The sequence below is a fragment of the mitochondrial genome of Malassezia restricta (genome assembly GCF_003290485.1).
Source record: "Malassezia restricta mitochondrion, complete genome".
Taxonomy (NCBI): Eukaryota; Fungi; Basidiomycota; class Malasseziomycetes; order Malasseziales; family Malasseziaceae; genus Malassezia; species Malassezia restricta.
Window position 1 is genome coordinate 1 of NC_039455.1, and position 19673 is coordinate 19673.

General features: G+C 32.5%; 10 protein-coding genes and 20 non-coding genes across 30 annotated transcripts; 27 read left to right on the forward strand and 3 right to left on the reverse strand. All coding sequences in view use genetic code 4, as the record gives it.

Moving 5' to 3' along the window:
- Positions 1 to 16: 16 nt before the first annotated feature.
- Positions 17 to 2901, forward strand: D9L16_mgr02. Its single transcript has 2 exons — positions 17 to 2422; positions 2824 to 2901. It is a non-coding gene; the product is annotated as a large subunit ribosomal RNA (ribosomal RNA).
- Positions 2902 to 3219: 318 nt separating this feature from the next.
- Positions 3220 to 3289, forward strand: D9L16_mgt01. The gene has a single exon. It is a non-coding gene; the product is annotated as a tRNA-Pro (tRNA).
- Positions 3290 to 3472: 183 nt separating this feature from the next.
- On the forward strand, positions 3473 to 3545 carry D9L16_mgt02. The gene has a single exon. It is a non-coding gene; the product is annotated as a tRNA-Asp (tRNA).
- Positions 3546 to 3562: 17 nt separating this feature from the next.
- Positions 3563 to 3634, forward strand: D9L16_mgt03. Its single transcript has one exon. It is a non-coding gene; the product is annotated as a tRNA-Ile (tRNA).
- Positions 3635 to 3750: 116 nt separating this feature from the next.
- Positions 3751 to 6033, forward strand: cob (apocytochrome b). Its single transcript has 2 exons — positions 3751 to 4179; positions 5302 to 6033. The coding sequence occupies exons 1-2, from the start codon at positions 3751 to 3753 to the stop codon at positions 6031 to 6033; spliced, it is 1161 nt and encodes a 386-aa protein (YP_009517867.1).
- A 99-nt stretch (positions 6034 to 6132) lies between these two features.
- Positions 6133 to 6205, forward strand: D9L16_mgt04. Its single transcript has one exon. It is a non-coding gene; the product is annotated as a tRNA-Met (tRNA).
- Positions 6206 to 6243: 38 nt separating this feature from the next.
- D9L16_mgt05 lies at positions 6244 to 6315 on the forward strand. Its single transcript has one exon. It is a non-coding gene; the product is annotated as a tRNA-Glu (tRNA).
- A 72-nt stretch (positions 6316 to 6387) lies between these two features.
- D9L16_mgt06 lies at positions 6388 to 6459 on the forward strand. Its single transcript has one exon. It is a non-coding gene; the product is annotated as a tRNA-Thr (tRNA).
- Positions 6460 to 6492: 33 nt separating this feature from the next.
- Positions 6493 to 6563, forward strand: D9L16_mgt07. Its single transcript has one exon. It is a non-coding gene; the product is annotated as a tRNA-Gln (tRNA).
- A 267-nt stretch (positions 6564 to 6830) lies between these two features.
- D9L16_mgt08 lies at positions 6831 to 6904 on the reverse strand. The gene has a single exon. It is a non-coding gene; the product is annotated as a tRNA-Lys (tRNA).
- Positions 6905 to 7010: 106 nt separating this feature from the next.
- On the forward strand, positions 7011 to 7081 carry D9L16_mgt09. Its single transcript has one exon. It is a non-coding gene; the product is annotated as a tRNA-Gly (tRNA).
- Positions 7082 to 7102: 21 nt separating this feature from the next.
- Positions 7103 to 8722, forward strand: nad2 (NADH dehydrogenase subunit 2). Its single transcript has one exon. The coding sequence runs from the start codon at positions 7103 to 7105 to the stop codon at positions 8720 to 8722; it is 1620 nt and encodes a 539-aa protein (YP_009517868.1).
- Positions 8723 to 8751: 29 nt separating this feature from the next.
- nad3 (NADH dehydrogenase subunit 3) lies at positions 8752 to 9159 on the forward strand. The gene has a single exon. It carries the CDS (start codon positions 8752 to 8754, stop codon positions 9157 to 9159), a length of 408 nt encoding a protein of 135 aa, YP_009517869.1.
- Positions 9160 to 9258: 99 nt separating this feature from the next.
- D9L16_mgt10 lies at positions 9259 to 9331 on the forward strand. Its single transcript has one exon. It is a non-coding gene; the product is annotated as a tRNA-Ala (tRNA).
- A 7-nt stretch (positions 9332 to 9338) lies between these two features.
- On the forward strand, positions 9339 to 9411 carry D9L16_mgt11. The gene has a single exon. It is a non-coding gene; the product is annotated as a tRNA-Phe (tRNA).
- A 12-nt stretch (positions 9412 to 9423) lies between these two features.
- Positions 9424 to 9506, forward strand: D9L16_mgt12. The gene has a single exon. It is a non-coding gene; the product is annotated as a tRNA-Tyr (tRNA).
- A 38-nt stretch (positions 9507 to 9544) lies between these two features.
- D9L16_mgt13 lies at positions 9545 to 9629 on the forward strand. The gene has a single exon. It is a non-coding gene; the product is annotated as a tRNA-Ser (tRNA).
- A 334-nt stretch (positions 9630 to 9963) lies between these two features.
- On the forward strand, positions 9964 to 10803 carry cox3 (cytochrome c oxidase subunit 3). Its single transcript has one exon. It carries the CDS (start codon positions 9964 to 9966, stop codon positions 10801 to 10803), a length of 840 nt encoding a protein of 279 aa, YP_009517870.1.
- A 107-nt stretch (positions 10804 to 10910) lies between these two features.
- nad6 (NADH dehydrogenase subunit 6) lies at positions 10911 to 11561 on the forward strand. The gene has a single exon. It carries the CDS (start codon positions 10911 to 10913, stop codon positions 11559 to 11561), a length of 651 nt encoding a protein of 216 aa, YP_009517871.1.
- An 88-nt stretch (positions 11562 to 11649) lies between these two features.
- On the forward strand, positions 11650 to 11723 carry D9L16_mgt14. The gene has a single exon. It is a non-coding gene; the product is annotated as a tRNA-Cys (tRNA).
- Positions 11724 to 11787: 64 nt separating this feature from the next.
- D9L16_mgt15 lies at positions 11788 to 11859 on the forward strand. The gene has a single exon. It is a non-coding gene; the product is annotated as a tRNA-Trp (tRNA).
- A 41-nt stretch (positions 11860 to 11900) lies between these two features.
- Positions 11901 to 11971, forward strand: D9L16_mgt16. The gene has a single exon. It is a non-coding gene; the product is annotated as a tRNA-Val (tRNA).
- A 388-nt stretch (positions 11972 to 12359) lies between these two features.
- On the forward strand, positions 12360 to 13151 carry cox2 (cytochrome c oxidase subunit 2). Its single transcript has one exon. It carries the CDS (start codon positions 12360 to 12362, stop codon positions 13149 to 13151), a length of 792 nt encoding a protein of 263 aa, YP_009517872.1.
- A 148-nt stretch (positions 13152 to 13299) lies between these two features.
- nad1 (NADH dehydrogenase subunit 1) lies at positions 13300 to 14316 on the forward strand. The gene has a single exon. The coding sequence runs from the start codon at positions 13300 to 13302 to the stop codon at positions 14314 to 14316; it is 1017 nt and encodes a 338-aa protein (YP_009517873.1).
- A 125-nt stretch (positions 14317 to 14441) lies between these two features.
- Positions 14442 to 14515, forward strand: D9L16_mgt17. The gene has a single exon. It is a non-coding gene; the product is annotated as a tRNA-Asp (tRNA).
- A 67-nt stretch (positions 14516 to 14582) lies between these two features.
- On the forward strand, positions 14583 to 14909 carry nad4L (NADH dehydrogenase subunit 4L). Its single transcript has one exon. The coding sequence runs from the start codon at positions 14583 to 14585 to the stop codon at positions 14907 to 14909; it is 327 nt and encodes a 108-aa protein (YP_009517874.1).
- Positions 14910 to 14913: 4 nt separating this feature from the next.
- nad5 (NADH dehydrogenase subunit 5) lies at positions 14914 to 16917 on the forward strand. The gene has a single exon. The coding sequence runs from the start codon at positions 14914 to 14916 to the stop codon at positions 16915 to 16917; it is 2004 nt and encodes a 667-aa protein (YP_009517875.1).
- A 931-nt stretch (positions 16918 to 17848) lies between these two features.
- Positions 17849 to 17922, reverse strand: D9L16_mgt18. Its single transcript has one exon. It is a non-coding gene; the product is annotated as a tRNA-Arg (tRNA).
- A 468-nt stretch (positions 17923 to 18390) lies between these two features.
- On the reverse strand, positions 18391 to 18472 carry D9L16_mgt19. The gene has a single exon. It is a non-coding gene; the product is annotated as a tRNA-Leu (tRNA).
- Positions 18473 to 18972: 500 nt separating this feature from the next.
- On the forward strand, positions 18973 to 19194 carry atp9b (ATP synthase subunit 9). The gene has a single exon. The coding sequence runs from the start codon at positions 18973 to 18975 to the stop codon at positions 19192 to 19194; it is 222 nt and encodes a 73-aa protein (YP_009517876.1).
- The last annotated feature ends 479 nt before the right edge of the window (positions 19195 to 19673 follow it).

A 19673-nucleotide genomic window follows, 5' to 3' on the forward strand; every position in this document is an offset into this window, starting at 1 on the left:
GTTAAAATTTAACAAAAATATAGGAATCTAACAATATGGAGTATACAATTAAGTAATGAAAGAGGTTTGTAAGGATACCTAGCAGATATACTTGAAAGGAAGTAAATCTTTAAGTAATAGTAAGAAATTTGTAAACTATTACAATCCTAAGGAAAACCAATAAAATAGATTACGCTGGGAACTAAAACATTTCAGTACCAGTAGGAAAGGAAATCTAATGAGACTTCTGTAGTAATGGTGAGTGAAACAGAATCAGCCTATTATTCATATTGTAAATATATTTAGTATAGTAAAATATTGTGGAATTCAATATATTTATTATACTACTATACTATGTATAGTAGTATAATATACCAAAGATGGTGAAAGTCCAGACTACTATTTTCTTGCATTCAAGAAATAGATATATTTACATACATGTATGAGTAAACAAAGTAATATGAAGACGGCAGCTTTGTATGAAATATGGGGATACCATTCTCCAAGGCTAAGTATAGTATATCTAGCGATAGTGAAGAGTAACGTGAGTGAAAGGTGAAAAGTAAGTGTATGACTGGTGAAATAGATCTTGAATTACAAGCCTTACAAGCAGTTAGAGTTCTATAGAATAGAATGATAACGTACCTTTTGCATAATGGGTCAGCAAGTTAATTATAAATGCAAGATGATAAATCTTAGCGAAAGCGATTAAAAAATGAGAAAAGTATTTATAATTAGATCCGAAACCAGATGATCTTTTCATGGCCAGGTTATAATGGACCGAACAGCAAAATGTTGCAGTATTTTCTGATGAGCTGTGAAAAGGGGTGAAATGCTAATCTAATCTGGTGATAGCTGATATTCTGCGAAATCTATTTAAGTAGAAAGTTTCTGTAAAATATTCTTTGTATAGCACTTATTTCCATTTCTTGATAAATTGGATTCCAATTTATTATTTTTAGAATAAATTAGGGGATCAAAAGATCCTACTATTGGAAGTTAACCTCAGAAGAAGAATATCTTGATCAGAAACTGACAGTCTATTTGTGATAAGGTAAATAGACAAAAGGGAAACAGCCCAGATCATAAATTAAGGTCCCTAATAAATATTTAGTGAACATAAGAAGGTCTTTTATCTAATACAACTACAAAGTAAGCTTGGAAGTAGCTACCTTTTAATGAAAGTGTAACAACTCAATAGTCTAATGGATAAAAGGCATCGAAGATTAACGGGTCTGAAATATTTAACCTACATTATGGTATATATACATTTTTATTTTTTATATAGAAATGTATATGTAGGTAGCAGAACACTTAGTATGAGAGTGAAGAAGTGTATGAATACATTTTGGACTATACTAAAGAGAGAATGCTGGCATGAGTAACGATTAAGAAGTTAAAATACTTCTCGCCGAACACGAAAGGGTTTTATGGAAAAGGTAATCTGCCATAATTTATACGGTTTCTAAGGAAAATAAACGAATTGTTATTTTCTGATGAAGAATAGAAATCATAGAGAAAGAATCTTTCTTCTAGAAAAAGATTTCTACTATTGATAGTAACCGTACCTGAAACCGACACAGGTTCGTGGGTAGAGTATACTAAGGCGTAGAGATAAGGCTAGTGAAGGAACTCGGCAAAATGCTTCTGTAAGTTCGACGATAAAGAAGAAGTTATAATTTAGAATCATTTTATGATTCTTTTATAACTTGTCACAAAAGTGAGGGCTTCGACTGTTTACTAAAAACATAGCAACTTGCTAAGACGAAAAGTACTTGTATAAGTTGTGAACTCTGTCCAATGCCATTTGTTTAAGGAAGGGAATCTTCTTCCGGGAAGTGTTCCTGACTGATGCGGTGGTGAATGACGGTCTTAACTATAAGGATCTGAAAGTAGCGAAATTCCTTGGCCATTAAATGTGGTCCTGCATGAATGAGGTAACGCGGCCCTGCTGTCTCCACTAGCTTCTCAGTGAAATTGAATTAGCCGTGCAGATGCGGTTTGCCTTCCGGAGGACGCGAAGACCCTATGCAGCTTTACTGTATTCTGATATTGTTATTCGTGATATATAGTGTAGAATACAAGGGAGTGTAACATCCGTGAAATACCTTGATATATTGAATGGAATAACTTATTTTTTCTAAAAAAGACAGTATCAGATGGTCAGTTTTACTGGGGCGGTAGCCTCTAAGAAAGTATCAGAGGCCTTCAAAGGTATACTTACATTGGTCAGAAACCAATAGATAATTGTATCTATCAAAATGTAATGATAAAAGTATGCTTTACTGAAAGATTGATAGATCGATCAGTTACGCAAGTAGGATATAGTGATCCGATGATTCAGAATGGAATGATCATCGCTCAAGAAATAAAAGTTACGCTAGGGATAACAGGTTTATCGTTTGCGAGAGTTCACATTGTCCAAACGGTTTGACACCTCGATAAAATAAAAATATTTTTATAAAGAGTCGTTGTCGAGGTTAAATTGGGTGAAATGCGGAAAACTCTTAAAGAAATCCCACTCTTTCAATAAGACAATTCGCAGCCAAGTTTATTACGGTATTTTTTATTTTTCATTTTTCTTTAGTAATTTGAAAGAATTATGCTAGAAATAATTATGTAATAAAAAGGTTCAACGACTAGAAAGTGAGTTATACCAACAATAATCTTTCCACGAGCGCCCAACAAAATATATTTGATTGTCACTTCAAATGTATTTTGAAGATATAGTCTAATCCATTAGGTGACTAATGGTAAGTAAGTATAAACAACTTACTATCTTTATTTATAGAAAATATTTCTGGCATTTAGCTTGTCTAGGAATTATATAGATAAAGAAAAATGGTCGACTCTTCTCATCCTCCAGGTGTAGTAGCTTGGAAGGGTTCAGCTGTTCGCTGAGTAAAGAGGAACGTGAGTTGGGTTTAATACGACGTGAGTCAGTATAGATTCTATCCTCGGAAGGGAACAAGAATAGAAGAAGAACCTCTAATTTGTACGAAAGGACCGTTAGAGAGAATTCCATGGTGTATCTATTGTTGTAGAAATATGGCACAGTAGAGTAGCTACAATTCTAAAAGATAAATACTGAAAGCATATCAAGTGTGAAACAGATCTTCTGATATTCTCAAATAAGAAAAAGACTATTTCTAGTCTAGGATGTGAATGTATGTTAAACATTTCTAATGTATTGATCAAACTTAATTGTACCATATTGTTCATCTATTTTTCAAATTTATCAGGTAGATGGCCTAATGGCTGGGCGCCTCTTTTGGGAAGGGGAGTACGGAGTTCGAATCTCCACTGCTTGATATCAACATTATTCTAATAATTAGATTAAGTATTATGTTGGTAATGAAGATTCGTCACTCTAATATAACTTTGTTACATTTAGGTTCGAATTTACTATTTGGATCTATATAACATTAATGTAAAAAAATATTGCTAAAGTTGAAATCGAATCTTTTCATTTTTCTATCCATTTCTATTTATGGGTGTTATAGCATAGAGGTCATGCGGTGTACTGTTAATGCATTTTTACGAAAGTTCGAATCTTTCTAACACCTTATTTATTATTCAAAGATTGTCCTTAATTCAACGGTTAGAATGCATCTCCGATAAAGATGTTATAGAGGTTCGATTCCTCTAGGACAAAGTTTTTGATACTATTCATAATTATGAAATATTCCATGTATTTATAGAAATTGAATCAAATTTGCAAGAATTTATCTCTCACGAGATAATTAGAATTCCTAGACATATCATTTTCAAATGCGTATCCTTAAATCTAATCCTATTCTTGGTCTGGCTAATAGTTATATTATCGATAACCCTGAACCAGCCAATATTTCTTACATGTGGAATTTTGGTTCTCTACTTGGTCTTTGTCTTGTTATCCAAATTCTTACAGGTATTTTCCTTGCTATGCATTATTGTCCTAATGTTGATCTTGCATTTGCTAGTGTTGAACATATTATGCGAGATGTTAACTACGGATGGGCTATCCGATATGTACATGCTAATACTGCTTCATTCTTCTTCCTATTTATGTACTTCCATGTTGGACGAGGTCTTTACTATGGTTCATACAAATCTCCTCGAATCCTTCCTTGGTCTATCGGAGTAATTATTCTAATCCTTACAATGGCTACAGCATTCCTAGGTTATGTTCTTCCTTATGGACAAATGTCACTATGGGGTGAAGAGAAATATTGCCCCACATGCAATTATACTAATATTTTAGCTTTTCTTGTTCATATTACTTATTCATCCATTATTTTTATTATAATTTTTCTTGATGCAAAGAATCCTAATACAAAACATTATTTTGCTAAACGTATTCGATCTGAGTATCGTATTGGTCCTCATAACAAAGATATTCTTAGCATTTTTTATGGTTCTCTACTTGGAGATAGTCATGCAGAAAAACGAAAAGAAGGTAATGGAACTCGTCTTAGTTTTAGTCAAGAATCTAATCGAAAAAGTTATCTTATTTGGCTTCATTCTATTATTTCTGAGAAAGGATATTGTAATCCTACTGTACCTGTTGTTCAAAGTCGAATAGGGGCAGGAGGAAAAGTTCGATATATTATTCGATTTCATACTTTTACTTATTCAAGTCTAAATTGGCTATATGATGAATGGTATAAAGATGGTATTAAAAAAGTACCATCAAATATTGAAGAATATCTAACTCCTCTTGCTATTGCTATTTGAACTATGGATGATGGTACTCGGCATGGTAAAACTCTTAAATGGGCAACAAATGCTTTTAGTTACGAAGATTGTTTTCTTCTTACAGAAGTACTATATAAAAAATATAATATTAAATGCAATGTACATTCTGCAGGTAAAGAAAATCAATATGTAATTTATGTAATGAAAGAATCTATGCCTATTCTTTTTGATCTAGTAAAGGATTATATGGTATCTTCCATGCTATATAAAATTCAAGGATTAAATAATAATGCACTGTTTAAGTAATATTATTAGTATAACTGTATAGTCTAATAATTTCTATTAAATAGAATATTAGGCGATGCTGATGAAAACGGTTAACAATGTTCTTCTTGCATTTAGACCGTCGGTAATATAATAAAATATTCTCTTTGTTATATGATCGCTACAGACTGGTTCATCAGTGGGTATAGAGTAATGTATTATCTATCTATGCTTAATGTACAGTCGAATACTTTATTGTAATTAAATGGAGTTACAATACACAAGGCTCATTCAAAGATTCTTTGCATCAAAGAACGAATAGAGTACATGGTTCTATGATTTGAAGAAGTGTAATATTTACAACATAGAATTAAGTATATGGCTACTGTAATTACAAACCTTCTAAGTGCTATCCCATGGATTGGTAATGATTTCGTAGAGTTTGTATGGGGAGGATTTAGTGTAAATAATGCTACACTTAACCGATTCTTCTCACTACACTTCCTACTTCCATTTATTCTTGCTGCTCTTTCAGCAATGCATCTTCTTACAATTCATGAACATGGAAGTAGTAATCCTCTTGGTATTAGTGGTAATACTGACCGACTTCCATTCCATCCTTACTTCGTATTTAAAGATCTTGTAACTATTGTTCTATTCCTACTTATTCTTTCAGTATTTGTATTCTTCTATCCAAATGCTCTTGGACATTCTGATAACTATATCCCAGCTAATCCAATGCAAACTCCTCCTTCAATTGTACCTGAATGGTATCTACTTCCATTCTATGCAATTCTTCGATCAATTCCATCAAAAATCATTGGAGTTATTGCTATGTTTGGTTCTCTACTAATCCTTCTAGCTATGCCTATCCTTGATACATCTCGAATTCGAGGTAACCAATTCCGACCTCTATCTCGATTTGCATTCTGGGTATTTGTAGTAGATTTCCTAATTCTACTATGGATTGGTGCTCAACATCCTGAATATCCTTATTCAGATATCGGTAGTTATGCTACAGTATTCTACTTTGCATACTTCTTTATTGTTGTTCCAGTAGTAGGTATTATTGAGAATACACTAATGGATGTAGCAGTTTCAGAAGAAAAATAATTCTTCAAGATAATTGTGGAAGTCAATAGATATTTCCCTTTTAACCAGTATATATATATACTTTTTCAAATTAGTATATTCTCTTATTATAGGGGCTATAGTACTTTAGTGTAGTAGGTCGCACGACAGACTCATGATCTGTAAGACTAGGTTCGATTCCTGGAATGTACTCTTTATTAAAATCTATTTAGAAATTCTATTATTTTAAGGGGTCTTTTAGTTTAATGGTAAAACCCTCGGTCTTCATCTGAGTGAGTGGGCGTTCGAGTCGCCTAAAGATCATAAGTATATATGTTATTATAAGTAGTATGTACATAACAATATATATATATATATATATATATATATGGAAATGTCGATTTAGTTTAGTTGGTAAAATAGGTAACTTGTAATTACTTGTCACTAGTTCGATCCTAGTAGTCGGCATATTTTAGATACTCTGTATAAATATATAATAATTAGGATGTCGTCTAATGGCAGGACATTTCTTTTTGGATGAAAGAATGGTTGTTCGATTCAACCCATCCTAGCATGAGTAATTTTATAAGTATTACACTTAGTACGATATCTTTATGATATTAGTAATTAGGGATAAGGAAATTCGAACTTCAACAAACCTGTGGGTTTGTAGAGAGTGACGAATCTCCAAGATAAATTTGATAAATAATTTCATATTTAATTAAAAAAAAAATAGGGATAAGGAGATTCGAACTCTAATTTCACTATTGTGAAATTTCACGAGTGTCGAATCTCCATAAAGAAATGTTACTAAAATTTATACTTAGAAAAGAGGCTATTAGGGATAAGGAGATTCGAACTCCTGACCAAAAAATTAAAAGTTTTTCACTCTAACCAACTGAGTTATATCCCTACTTATTATGTATTTGAAAACATATATTTCGCTCCTATATATTCTACTTATTTTTATAGGTGAATAATATGCTAGAACATTATCATTGTTCTTGTATAGAAATAAAGCTAGCATAGTTTAATGGTAGAATCAGGTACTTCCAATACCCGGGTTTCGGTTCAATTCCGAATGCTAGTACTTTTTGCAGGAGAATAAGTCATGCTAACTATTTCTCTTATTTCATTTATTCTAGCTGTTCCTCTTTTCGCCCATAAAATTACAGCTACCGTTTTTACTCGAATTGTTGCTATTGTTCTATTTTATTCAGCAATTCTTACATGGAATTCACTATATTATCTACCACTTAGTCAAGGTGGTGTTGGTCTATATAGTGGTCTATTCCATGTATCTACAACTACTCTAGCTTTCCAAATTCTTGTATGTGTAGTTGGTGCTATCCTACTTGCTGGTTGGGGTCCTACTACATCTAGTCTAAAACTTGGTAATTCTAAAGTAGGTATTGAACGGTCTGTAAGTATTAATACTAATTTTGTTCACGTGAATACTATTAATGAATATAGTATGATTGTACTATTCAGTGTACTTGGTTCTGTACTTCTTATTTCTAGTTATAATTTCCTATCTATGTATATGGGTATTGAACTTCAAAGTTTTGCTGCTTATATTCTATGTTCTCTATATCGAAATTCACAATCTGCTACATTTGCTGGTCTTAAATATTTCCTACTTGGTAGTCTAGCATCTGGTATTATTGTACTTGGTACTGCTATTATTTATGCTGGTACTGGTATTACTGGATTTGATGATCTTGCTACTCTTATCTCTGTAGGTGACATTTCTTCTGCTAATACTTATGTAACTCTAAGTATTGCAGGTGGTCTTCTACTAATTGGTATTGGTTACATTTTCAAAGTAGGTGCAGCTCCACTATATAATTGGGCTCCTGATGTATATGATGGAGTTCCTACTATCATTACATCTTGGGTAAGTACTATGCCTAAGATCGGTATTCTAGTATTCCTACTAAACCTTAGCTTTATTGTAACAGGATATGATCTATCATGGAATACTGAATTCCTTCAAGGAAGTGATCTATTTACTTCTTATGCTAAACCATTCCAAACACTACTACTTGTATCATCTGTGCTTAGTTTTATTGTAGGAAGTATTGTAGGTCTATCACAAGTACGAATTAAACGACTTCTTACATTCTCTACAATTAATCACGTAGGTTTCCTACTACTAGCTCTTGCTGTAAGTACTGAAGAATCTGTAGAAGGATTTGTATTCTACCTAGTACAATATTCACTAACAAATGTAAATACTTTCCTAACAATTCTTGCTTTCGGATATATTACGAAAGGAATTCTACAAAATAATTCTAGTGTACGAGAATTTGTACTACTAGATGATCTAAAAGGTCAATTCTACAAAAATCCTCTACTTGTTATTAGTTTCTCTGTTTCACTATTCTCTATGGCAGGTATTCCTCCACTTATGGGATTCTTTGCAAAACAAATGGTTCTTTACTCAGTATCTTACAACTACTCATATGTTGCTATTCTAGCTATTGTAATGAGTGTAATTAGTGCTAGTTATTATCTAAAAATTGTACAACTTATGTTCTTCCAGAAAGATTCTGTACCTACAACTCTATCTTCAGAAGGTGAAACATCTGAAACAGGAACACCTCTTATTACATCAATGCATAGTTCTGTTATTGCTATCCTTACTCTTATGATTTCACTTTACCTATTTGATTCTTCTATCCTACTAAATGCTTGTCATCTTCTAAGTCTAAGTCTATTCTCTTCTTAATAGACAAAAGATCTTTCTTTTTCACTTCTATGAATTCTCTTACTCTTTATCTTATTCTTGTGCCAGTTGTAGGTTTTATTCTACTACTGGTAAATATCCTTCTAGCTAAACATGTACCTTATTCTGAAAAAGTTACATCTTATGAATGTGGATTTTCTCCTATCTATGGTCAAAATCGATCACCATTCACTATTCAATTCTATCTTGTTGGTATTCTATTCCTAATTTTCGATATTGAAATTTTCATGACAATGCCATATGCTCTTACTGTTTATGAAACAGGTCATTATGGATTCTGGATCATTATGGTATTCTTTGGAATTCTTATTCTTGGGTTTGTATATGAATTTAACTCTAAAGCTCTATACTTTAGTCAAGTTCAACCTGCCAACGAAGAAGAATTATCTTCATTCCCTTCTATAATTTCATCTATTTAATTCTAAGAATTGGATAATATAGGAATCTATCTGATAATTCAAGTGAATACCATTTAATAATATAAATGAAGAATAAAAATTATTTATCAGAATAAATTTGGGGATATGGTATAATTGGTATTATAGTATCTTTGCAGGATAGCTGATGTCAGTTCAAATCTGACTGTCTCCATTCATAAACCTTGATAGCTTATGTGGCTAAAGCGTAGAACTGAAGATTCTAAGAACCGTGTTCGAGTCATGGTCGAGGTATTATATTCATAATACAGATATTCCTTACTGGTAAAGGAGGTGCTCTGTAAAAGCATTGGTTTCTACCGTTGTGGGTTCGAGTCCCATGTCTGTAATTATATATATATACATATTGACTAATCCATTTTTTAGAGGATGTGTGACAGAGTGGTTTAATGTGCCTGGCTTGAGTCTAGGAGTTCTTTTTAGAACCAGGAGTTCGAATCTCCTCGCGTCCGTGAAATAGAATAACTCATAGATTCTAATATTCATATTATGCAATGGAGATTCGATACTCTCTGCAAATCTAAGATTTGTTGAAGTTCAAAATCTCCTCGCGTTAATAATATATATTATTATATACAACTGTACTAACATAAATGTATATGTACTATAGGGTACACAGAGGTACACTATCTATTCTCTTGTATCTAGACAGTATATAGTATATATATAGATACTATTATACTCATTCATATGGATCATCATGATATTCTCCTTAAAAATCTTTTAGATCATGAACCACTTCATAGTATACTTTCATATATAGTATATTTACTTTTCTATAGAATTATGAATAATCTAGCTAACCTTCAAGCACAGCGAAATCAATTCCAACTATTCCCATTCCATATGGTTACTGCTAGTCCATGGCCTATGTTCATTTCATTCTCTCTTCTTATTCTTACAATGGGAAGTGTTGTTTATATCCAAGGATATGCTAGTCCTTTTGGAGATTCTGGTATTTCTCTTGTACTTCTTGGATTCATCTCTACTGCTCTATGTCTAGCTCTTTGGCTTCGAGATGTAGTTACTGAAGGTACATTCCTAGGTGATCATACTATTCCAGTTCAAAAAGGACTTAGCCTAGGTATGGTATTCTTTATTATTACTGAGGTATTCTTCTTTATCTCTATCTTCTGGGCTCTATTCCACTCTTCACTTTCTCCTGATGTTGCTCTAGGTGGACAATGGCCTCCTGTTGGTATTGAATCAATCAACCCATTTGAACTTCCTCTTCTAAATACTATTCTTCTTCTTACATCTGGTGCTACAGTAACATACTCACACCATGCTGTAATTAACAAAAACCGAGCAGGTGCTATTTCAGGACTTATCCTTACTGTTGTACTTGCTACAGTATTTACTATTTGTCAAGGTATTGAGTACTACAATGCTCCATTTGCTATTTCTGATGGTGTATATGGTTCTACATTCTATCTATCTACTGGATTCCATGGTATCCATGTTATTGTTGGTACAATTATGCTAGCAGTTTCTCTTGGTCGAATGATTCAATATCATTTCACAAGTACTCACCATGTTGGATATGAATCAAGTATTCTATACTGGCACTTTGTTGATGTAGTATGGCTATTCCTATTCGTTTCTGTTTACTGGTACGGTGGATAAATTCAAATATTGATTCCCTATTGATTCTACATGAACATTCCTTCTTTAGAAAATAACTTTGTATACTGTATTATGTATACATGTATAATATATATGAGCAGTATCACATGCATACTTTTCTTATTGATTTTCTTACTCTTGGTGCTATCCTATCTGCACTACTAGTAGTTACATCTAAAAATCCTGTTATGTCAGTTCTATTCCTTATTTCACTATTTCTACATGTTTCAGGATATCTTGTTCTACTAGGTCTTGGATTTATGGGTATTTCATATCTAATTCTTTATATTGGAGCTATTGCTATCCTATTCCTATTTGTTGTTATGATGCTAAATCTACAACTTGCTGAACTAAATGCTATGGCTTCTGAGTATACTCAAAATCTTCCTCTAGGTTCTATTTTTGTATTTCTTCTATTCGTAGAACTATTTTCTATGTTCCCATTTAGTTCTAATAATGAATACAAAAATCTTAACCCATTCAAAATTTTCCCAGATATGCAAATTGGTATTATGAATACTCTTAATAGTATTCTACATAATTTTGGATATCCTACTCTATCTAACTCATATGATGTATATCAAACATTTACTTACAGTCCAGATTCGAACTTTGCTACTCTAATTGATGTACAATCAATTGGATTTACACTATATACATTTGGATCTATTTGGCTATTTGTAGCTAGTCTAATTCTACTGCTTGCTATGATTGGTCCTATTGTACTTACTATGAAAGTACGAACTCTGGAAAACTAACTACTCTATCATTTTCCCTTATTTCTTAGAAATTTAGAAATCTTTAATTGTAATGAATACTGTTTTCTACACTCTTGCAATTTTCAAGGAATTGAGGTTTCAGATGGCTACTGAAGAAGAATTGCAAATTCTTTCCTTAGGGTTCAATTCCCTCTCAATTCTTACTCACTTTTCCAACAAATATAAGGAAAAGAATTGTACTAAATAAAAATATCGTAAATTTAGCAAGAACATAGTATAATTGGTAGTACAGTGATCTCCAAAATCACTAGTGTTGGATCGTACCCAGCTGTTCTTGTATTTATACAATTATATTATACAAAGATATACAGATTGCAGAAGAATTTAGCTGAGTGGTATAGCGCCGATCTTACACATCGGAGACAGAGGTTCAATTCCTCTAATTCTTATTAGTTATATTATATTCAATATAGCGAAGACCAAATAACTCATAAATGAAATTATTTTTCATTATTATTTACGATTACCAGTAATTACTCCTTCGGATTAAAAAAAAGAATTATTATTATCCGGCTATTTTATATGTATATATGAACAAATATATATATATACATATACGTGTATAGTATATATACACACATAAATATATATATATATATATATATATTTATATATAAATATATATTATTATAATATATAGAAATTCATATTGAATCTTAAGATTACATAACATTATTATAAGGGTATACTCTATTATTATTGCTATATATAATGGACGGTTTTAACTACATTGATTGTATGGTTCTAGGAGTACTTTCAGTTTGCTGCATTTACTCTATGATCTCTCTAGTAAAAAATCTAACTCTACTAGGCCTTGAACTGTCACTTATTGCATATCCTCCTGCAGAATGTGATTCACCAGAACCATGGCAAATTAGTATTCAAGAATCTGCCTCTCCTGTTGCGGAAGGTATTTCTGAACTACTTGATTCTCTAACATTTTATCTAATCATTATTGTATTTGGTGTACTATGGGCTATTTTCAATACAGTACATTACTACAAAGAAAAAAATAATCCTATTACACATCATTTTAGTCATGGAGCTACTATTGAGCTAGTATGGACAATCTCTCCAGCTCTATTCCTTATTGCCATGGCTTTCCCAAGTTTCAAACTTCTATATCTTACAGATGAAGTATATTCTCCATCAATGACTATTAAAGCTGTTGGACACCAATGGTATTGGTCATATGAATACTCAGATTTCCTAAATGAAGATGGAGAATCTATTGAATTTGATTCATACATGATCCCTGAATCAGACCTTGAAGATGGACAACTACGACTACTAGATGTAGATAATAATGTAGTTATTCCAGTAGATACAAATATTCGATTTATCGTTACAGGTCAAGATGTTATCCATTCATTTGCTGTACCTTCTCTAGGTATGAAAGTGGATGGTATTCCAGGACGACTAAATCAAGCTGCTACAATTGCTGAACGAGAAGGTCTATTCTATGGACAATGTTCAGAACTATGTGGAATCCTACATGGATTTATGCCTATTTGTGTAGAGGCTGTAAGTCCAGAAAAATACCTAGAATGGATGGAAAGTGTATCTTAGAATTCTTCTTGAAAGAATGAACTTTTCCCTTCTTTACAATAAAGAATCCTAGTATATTAATTATACTATTCAATATGATTTTCTCTTATTGACTTTCAATATCATTACATATCATATATCTTTTCTAACCATGACTAACCTCTTTGATATGAAATCTTTTGATATCAATATTGACCAAGGATCTCTTATTTCACTTATCCTTATTCTTCTTGTTTTTGTTCCTATGCTTCTATGTGTAGCATTTATGACAATTATTGAACGAAAGGCTATGGGATCTATGCAACGACGAATTGGTCCTAATGTTGTAGGTTATTATGGGGTACTTCAACCATTCGCAGATGCTCTTAAACTTGTTGTTAAAGAGCAAATTATTCCAGCACAATCTAACAAAGCACTATTTTTCCTTGCACCTATGATTTCTCTTGTATTTAGTCTACTAGGATGGGCTACTATTCCATTCGGATCTGGTATGGCTATTACTGATATTTCACTAGGTATGCTATTTTCACTAGCTGTATCATCTATTGGTGTATATGGTGCTCTATTTGCTGGATGGGCTGCTAACTCTAAGTATGCATTCCTGGGATCTCTACGATCTACTGCACAAATGGTTAGTTATGAACTTATTTTCTCAACTTGTGTTGCTGCTGTTATCCTTCTTGCAGGTTCACTAAATTTCACTACTATTGTAGAAGCACAAACATCTATTTGGTTCATTGTACCTCTATTTCCACTTTTCATTATGTACCTTATCTCTGCTCTTGCAGAACTTAACCGTACTCCATTCGATCTGCCCGAAGCTGAATCTGAGCTAGTTAGTGGATTTATGACAGAACACTCTGGTATGATTTTTGTATTCTTCTATCTAGCTGAATATTCTGGAGTTGTTCTTATGTCAACATTTTCTACTATTCTATTCCTAGGAGGATATGCTTTCCCAGAGATTCTTGTAAATGAAACTTTCATCAACCTACAAAGTATCATTCTTGTAATGAAATCTCTTATCTTCATGTTCTTCTTTGTTTGGGTTCGTGCTACATTCGTTCGACAACGATATGATCGTCTTATGATTTTCTGTTGGACACAACTTCTTCCAATGGCTATCGCTATGCTAGTTCTTGTTCCTAGTCTACTAGTTGCTTTCGATATCCCTGCCATTAATTAATTATTACTAGGAATTTATTCCCTTATTCATACCAATATAGGTTAACTTTCATTCAAAACCTAGTTTCTATAATTCACTATTATATAGTTATATATATAATATTATATAAATATCATATCACCATAGGGATCTTAGCATAATTGGATAATGCACCAAATTGTCAGTTTGGGAGATGCCCGTTCGAGTCGGGTAGTTCTCGATAAATTCAGATAAAATATTATTCTATTTTCATCAAATTCTTCCACTTATTCATTTTTTAAAATATTATGAATCTTAGTCTTATTCTATTTACTATTGGTATCCTAGGATTTGTACTGAATCGTAAAAACATTCTTCTTATGATGATTTCTATTGAAATTCTACTACTGGCAGTTACTATTCTGGTACTTGCATCTTCTATGAATTTCGATGATATTCTAGGACAAACTTATGGTATTTATATTATTCTTCTTGCTGCTGCTGAGTCTGCTATTGGTCTTGGTATTCTTGTTGCTTACTACCGACTACGAGGATCTATTTCTCTTGCTAATGATCAAAATTCTAACACTACAGCTTTATCCTATGGTAGTTTAGAATTTTCACATAGAAACTAAATCAATGTTTTTCCTTCTATTTTCACTTCCTTGTCTAGGTGGTATGACTTCTGGTCTACTAGGACGAAAAATTGGTGTTACTGGTGCTCATATTATTACTACTTCAGCAGTAATGATTTCTGCTATTCTATCTATTATTGCATTTTATGAAGTAGTACTATGTCACTCACCAGTTACTATCCATCTAGGAGATTGGGTACATTCTGAAATTCTTACAGTATCATGGTCTTTCACATTTGATACTCTATCAATGTCTATCATTACTACTGTTCTTATTATTTCTTCTCTAGTACACCTTTACTCTATTGATTATATGAGCAGTGATCCTCATAACCAACGATTCTTCTGTTATCTTAGTCTATTTACTTTCTTCATGGTTCTTCTTGTTGCAGGTGATAATTACTTTGTACTTTTTGTTGGATGGGAATTTATTGCTGTATGTTCATATCTACTTATTAATTTCTGGTTTACTGTAATTGAAGCTAACAAATCTGCAATGCAATCATTTATTGTAAATCGTGTAGGTGATATGGCACTATCTATTTCATTCCTTGGAATTGTATGTCTATTTGGTAATGTAGATTTCTCTACAGTATTTTCACTAGCTCCAATGATGAACGAAAGTGCTCTTACTATTATTGGTCTTCTACTACTATTTGGTGGTATGGGAAAAAGTGCACAAATTGGACTTAATACATGGCTTCCTACTGCTATGGCTGGTCCTACTCCTGTTTCATCACTTATTCACTCAGCTACTCTAGTTTCGGCGGGTGTTTATGTACTTCTTCGATCTAGTCCTCTTCTTGAATATTCATCTACAGCTCTTATTGCTATTACTTGGATTGGATCTATTACAGCATTCTTTGCTGCTTCTACTGGTCTTCTACAAAATGATCTTAAACGAGTTATTGCTTACTCAACTTGTTCACAAATGGGTTATCTTTTCCTAGCATGTGGACTTTCACAGTACAATACTGCACTATTCCATCTTGTTAACCACGCTTTCTTTAAAGCTCTTCTATTCCTTTCTGCAGGTGCTGTTCTTCATGCTACATTCGATCAACAAGATCAACGACGACTTGGTGGATTCCTTCCTCTTCTACCATTCTCTTACACTTCTATTCTTGTTGGTTCTCTTAGTCTTATGGCTGTTCCATTTATGACAGGATTCTATTCTAAAGATCTTATCCTTGAACTTGCATGTTCACAATATGTATTCCATGGATCTATTGCATACTGGCTTGGTTCTATTTCTGCAGGTCTTACTGCATTCTATAGTTTCCGACTTGTTGCTATGACATTCCTTACATATCCAAATTCTCCAAAGAAAATTTATGAATCTGCACATGATGCTGCTATCTTTGCTATGATTCCTATGTCAGTTCTAGCTATCCTAGCTATCTTCTTTGGATATGTTGCACGAGATCTATTTGTGGGTATGGGTACTGATTTTGCTAATAATTCACTATTCACACATCCTTCTCACATTTCTCTTATTGAGGCTGAAGTTCTTCCAACTACATACAAACTTCTACCTACTTTCATTACATTTGCAAGTGCATCTCTTGCATTCTATCTATATCATTATGCCACTCCATTCCTTGTAGCTACAACTAAAACTTCTCTTGGATACAATCTTTATAATTTCTTCAATGGTAAATATTACATTGAAGTTCTATATAATACTTATGTAATTCCAGCATCACTTGGTATTGGATATATTGTATCTAAACAACTAGATCGAGGTATTGTTGAAATGCTATTTGGATATGGTCTAGCATCAGGTCTACGAAGTTCTAGTGAGAAAGTTGCTACTCTAGATAATGGTACACTTCCATCATATGCTATTTACTTTGCATTTGCTCTAGTTACTCTTACTCTACTACTTCTTTGTCCTCTTGCTAGTCTTCTTCCTATTTCATCTTCTGATATTCTTACTCAAATTCATACATTTATTGATATTCGACTTATTGTTGTTCTTATTTTCTCTATTCTTCTAGTTGGATAATTTTTCTTTCCCTTTTCTAGGAGACTAGGAGAGATACAGATAGATATAGATATATCTATAGATATAGAGGTAGAGATAGAGGAGGGGGAGTTCGTCACTCTCTCTACCCAACCTACGGTTGTTGATATTCGTCACTCTATACACTCTACCCAACCTGCGGTTGTTGGCTACACTCTACAACCTGCGGTTGTTGGCTACACTCTACAACCTGCGGTTGTTGGCTACACTCTACAACCTGCGGTTGTTGGAGGAGGAGGATGAGGATTCTCTAGAATTTCTACGAATGAACCACTTCCCCTCTGTCTATACTTCCCCTCTGTCTATACTTCCCCTCTGTCTATACTTCCCCTCTGTCTATGTTAGATTTAGCACTTACCCTGTTATCCACTATTTCTCTATGTTAGTTACCACTTAGTCGGTATCCAGTATTTTCATTTACTTGTATTGAATATTTCTCTATGTTAGATATTTGCTTAGCATAGCATCCATTTACATTTACCTGGTATACCAAAAATAGAAGATATACAACAATATTTGCACTTACCCTCTATTATCAATTATAAGTATCTCGTTATATTTCACATTCATACCCTCAACACCTCTACTATACCCACCTACCTACCCATATCAACATATACATACACAGACACATACCACTACACATACCACTACACATACCACTACACATACCACTACACATACCACTACACATACCACTACACATACCACTACACATACCACTACACATACCACTACACATACTTATGAAAATTCACTTATTTATATTATATATAATATATAAGTATTACCTACTATTGTACATACATACATCCCTAACACACTACCAAAACAAAAACAAACAATAATAACCCTTACCTATTCACTAATATTATTACACCACCTACTACCTACTTATTCTTACATCATTCTCAGCACCTTGAAGGACTCGAACCCACAATCTCCTAATCCGAAGTTAGGCGCTTTCACCAATTTAGCTAAAGATGCTACCTATTATTCTACCATCCATAAAAAAATATTTCAACTATGTCCCACTGGCTATTGTAGTTACAGTATACAAATATTTATCTTACTTTCACATATGTAAGCAGTGGGACTTGTTAAAACTTCCTTTTAACTATGTCCCACTGGAAAAAACTCCCTTTAGTATATATTCTATATATATATAGAATTCTTTGTAAGCAGTGGGACTTGTTGAAATGAAAAATTTCAACTATGTCCCACTGGCTTGAATTTATTTAGGTATATATATATATATATAAATTCTTGTAAGCAGTGGGACTTGTTAAAAACTTCCTTTTTAACTATGTCCCACTGGAAAAAATCACTTTTTACTTTCTTATTCAAGTTGAAAATAGATTCTTGTAAGCAGTGGGACTTGTTGAATGAAAATTCAACTATGTCCCACTGGTAATATATTCCCTTTAGTATCTATTATATATATATAGAATTGTATGTAAGCAGTGGGACTTGAACCCACACAGTTTTACACTACTATTCCTAAGAATAGCTTGTCTACCAATTTCAACATGCTTACATTACTATATACAAAAAATCCATTACCCTAAAAACCCCATTAGAGTAACCCCTATATTCTTACCATTCTATTACTTCCCATTCAATCCTTTCCATCATTCAAAAATACATTACCAATCAATATCCTTTATTACCCCACTAAACCTACCCTACTACTTACAACACAAAAAAACCACCCTAATATTTATATTCATATTACACTACACTTACTAATATATCTTAGATATATATATATATCTTCATAGACCTACATCATATACCTCTACATATCATCTATACATATAGGTGATGATATGATCATATATATATTCATATTTCATCAGAAATATAAAAATAAAAAACAGATAATAAAATTATCTTACTCTTTCACAAACAAAAACATATATATATATCAGTGTTATTACAACACAAAAATACACACAAAAAACCACCACATGTTTACCCTTATTATAGAATCAACCACTTGTCTCTATTTCTATAATTCTTTCTATCTACTTACTTATGCTTGGTGCTGCTAAATACATTGGTGCTGGTATTGCTACTCTTGCTCTTGCTGGTGCTGGTATTGGTGTAGGTATTGTATTCTACGCTCTTATCCAAGGTACATCTCGAAACCCTAGCGTTAAAAATCAACTATTCCAATATGCTGTTCTTGGATTCGCTCTTTCAGAGGCTACTGGACTATTCGCTCTTATGGTTTCATTCATGATCCTATTCTCTTAATCTCTATTACACTACTTATCCATAATAGTTATTAAGTCTATATTTGAATAGGTCATAGTAGGGAATATATACTTCTAAAAAGGGAATATTACATTCCCATTCCCTACTATATATTGTATATACAAAATATATATATTTATATAAAAAAAGAATTCTATATATATTCTTTCTTATTCATTATATATTTCATATTTTCTCAATGAAGAAATATACCATCTTCACTCTATCATTTAGATTTATCATTCATTCCTTCTACTTACAATCACTATTATTTACTCAGTTATGAGTATATATACACTCATATATCTCAAATGAGTGAATACTCTATATTCACTACTAAACTATAGTTACACCACATTACTATCACATACACATATGTACATACCAACATATTACCATATATTCATATATAGATGTATCTATTATGTGTACACCATACACATTATGTATACATATGTATACATACTATATCATTCTCT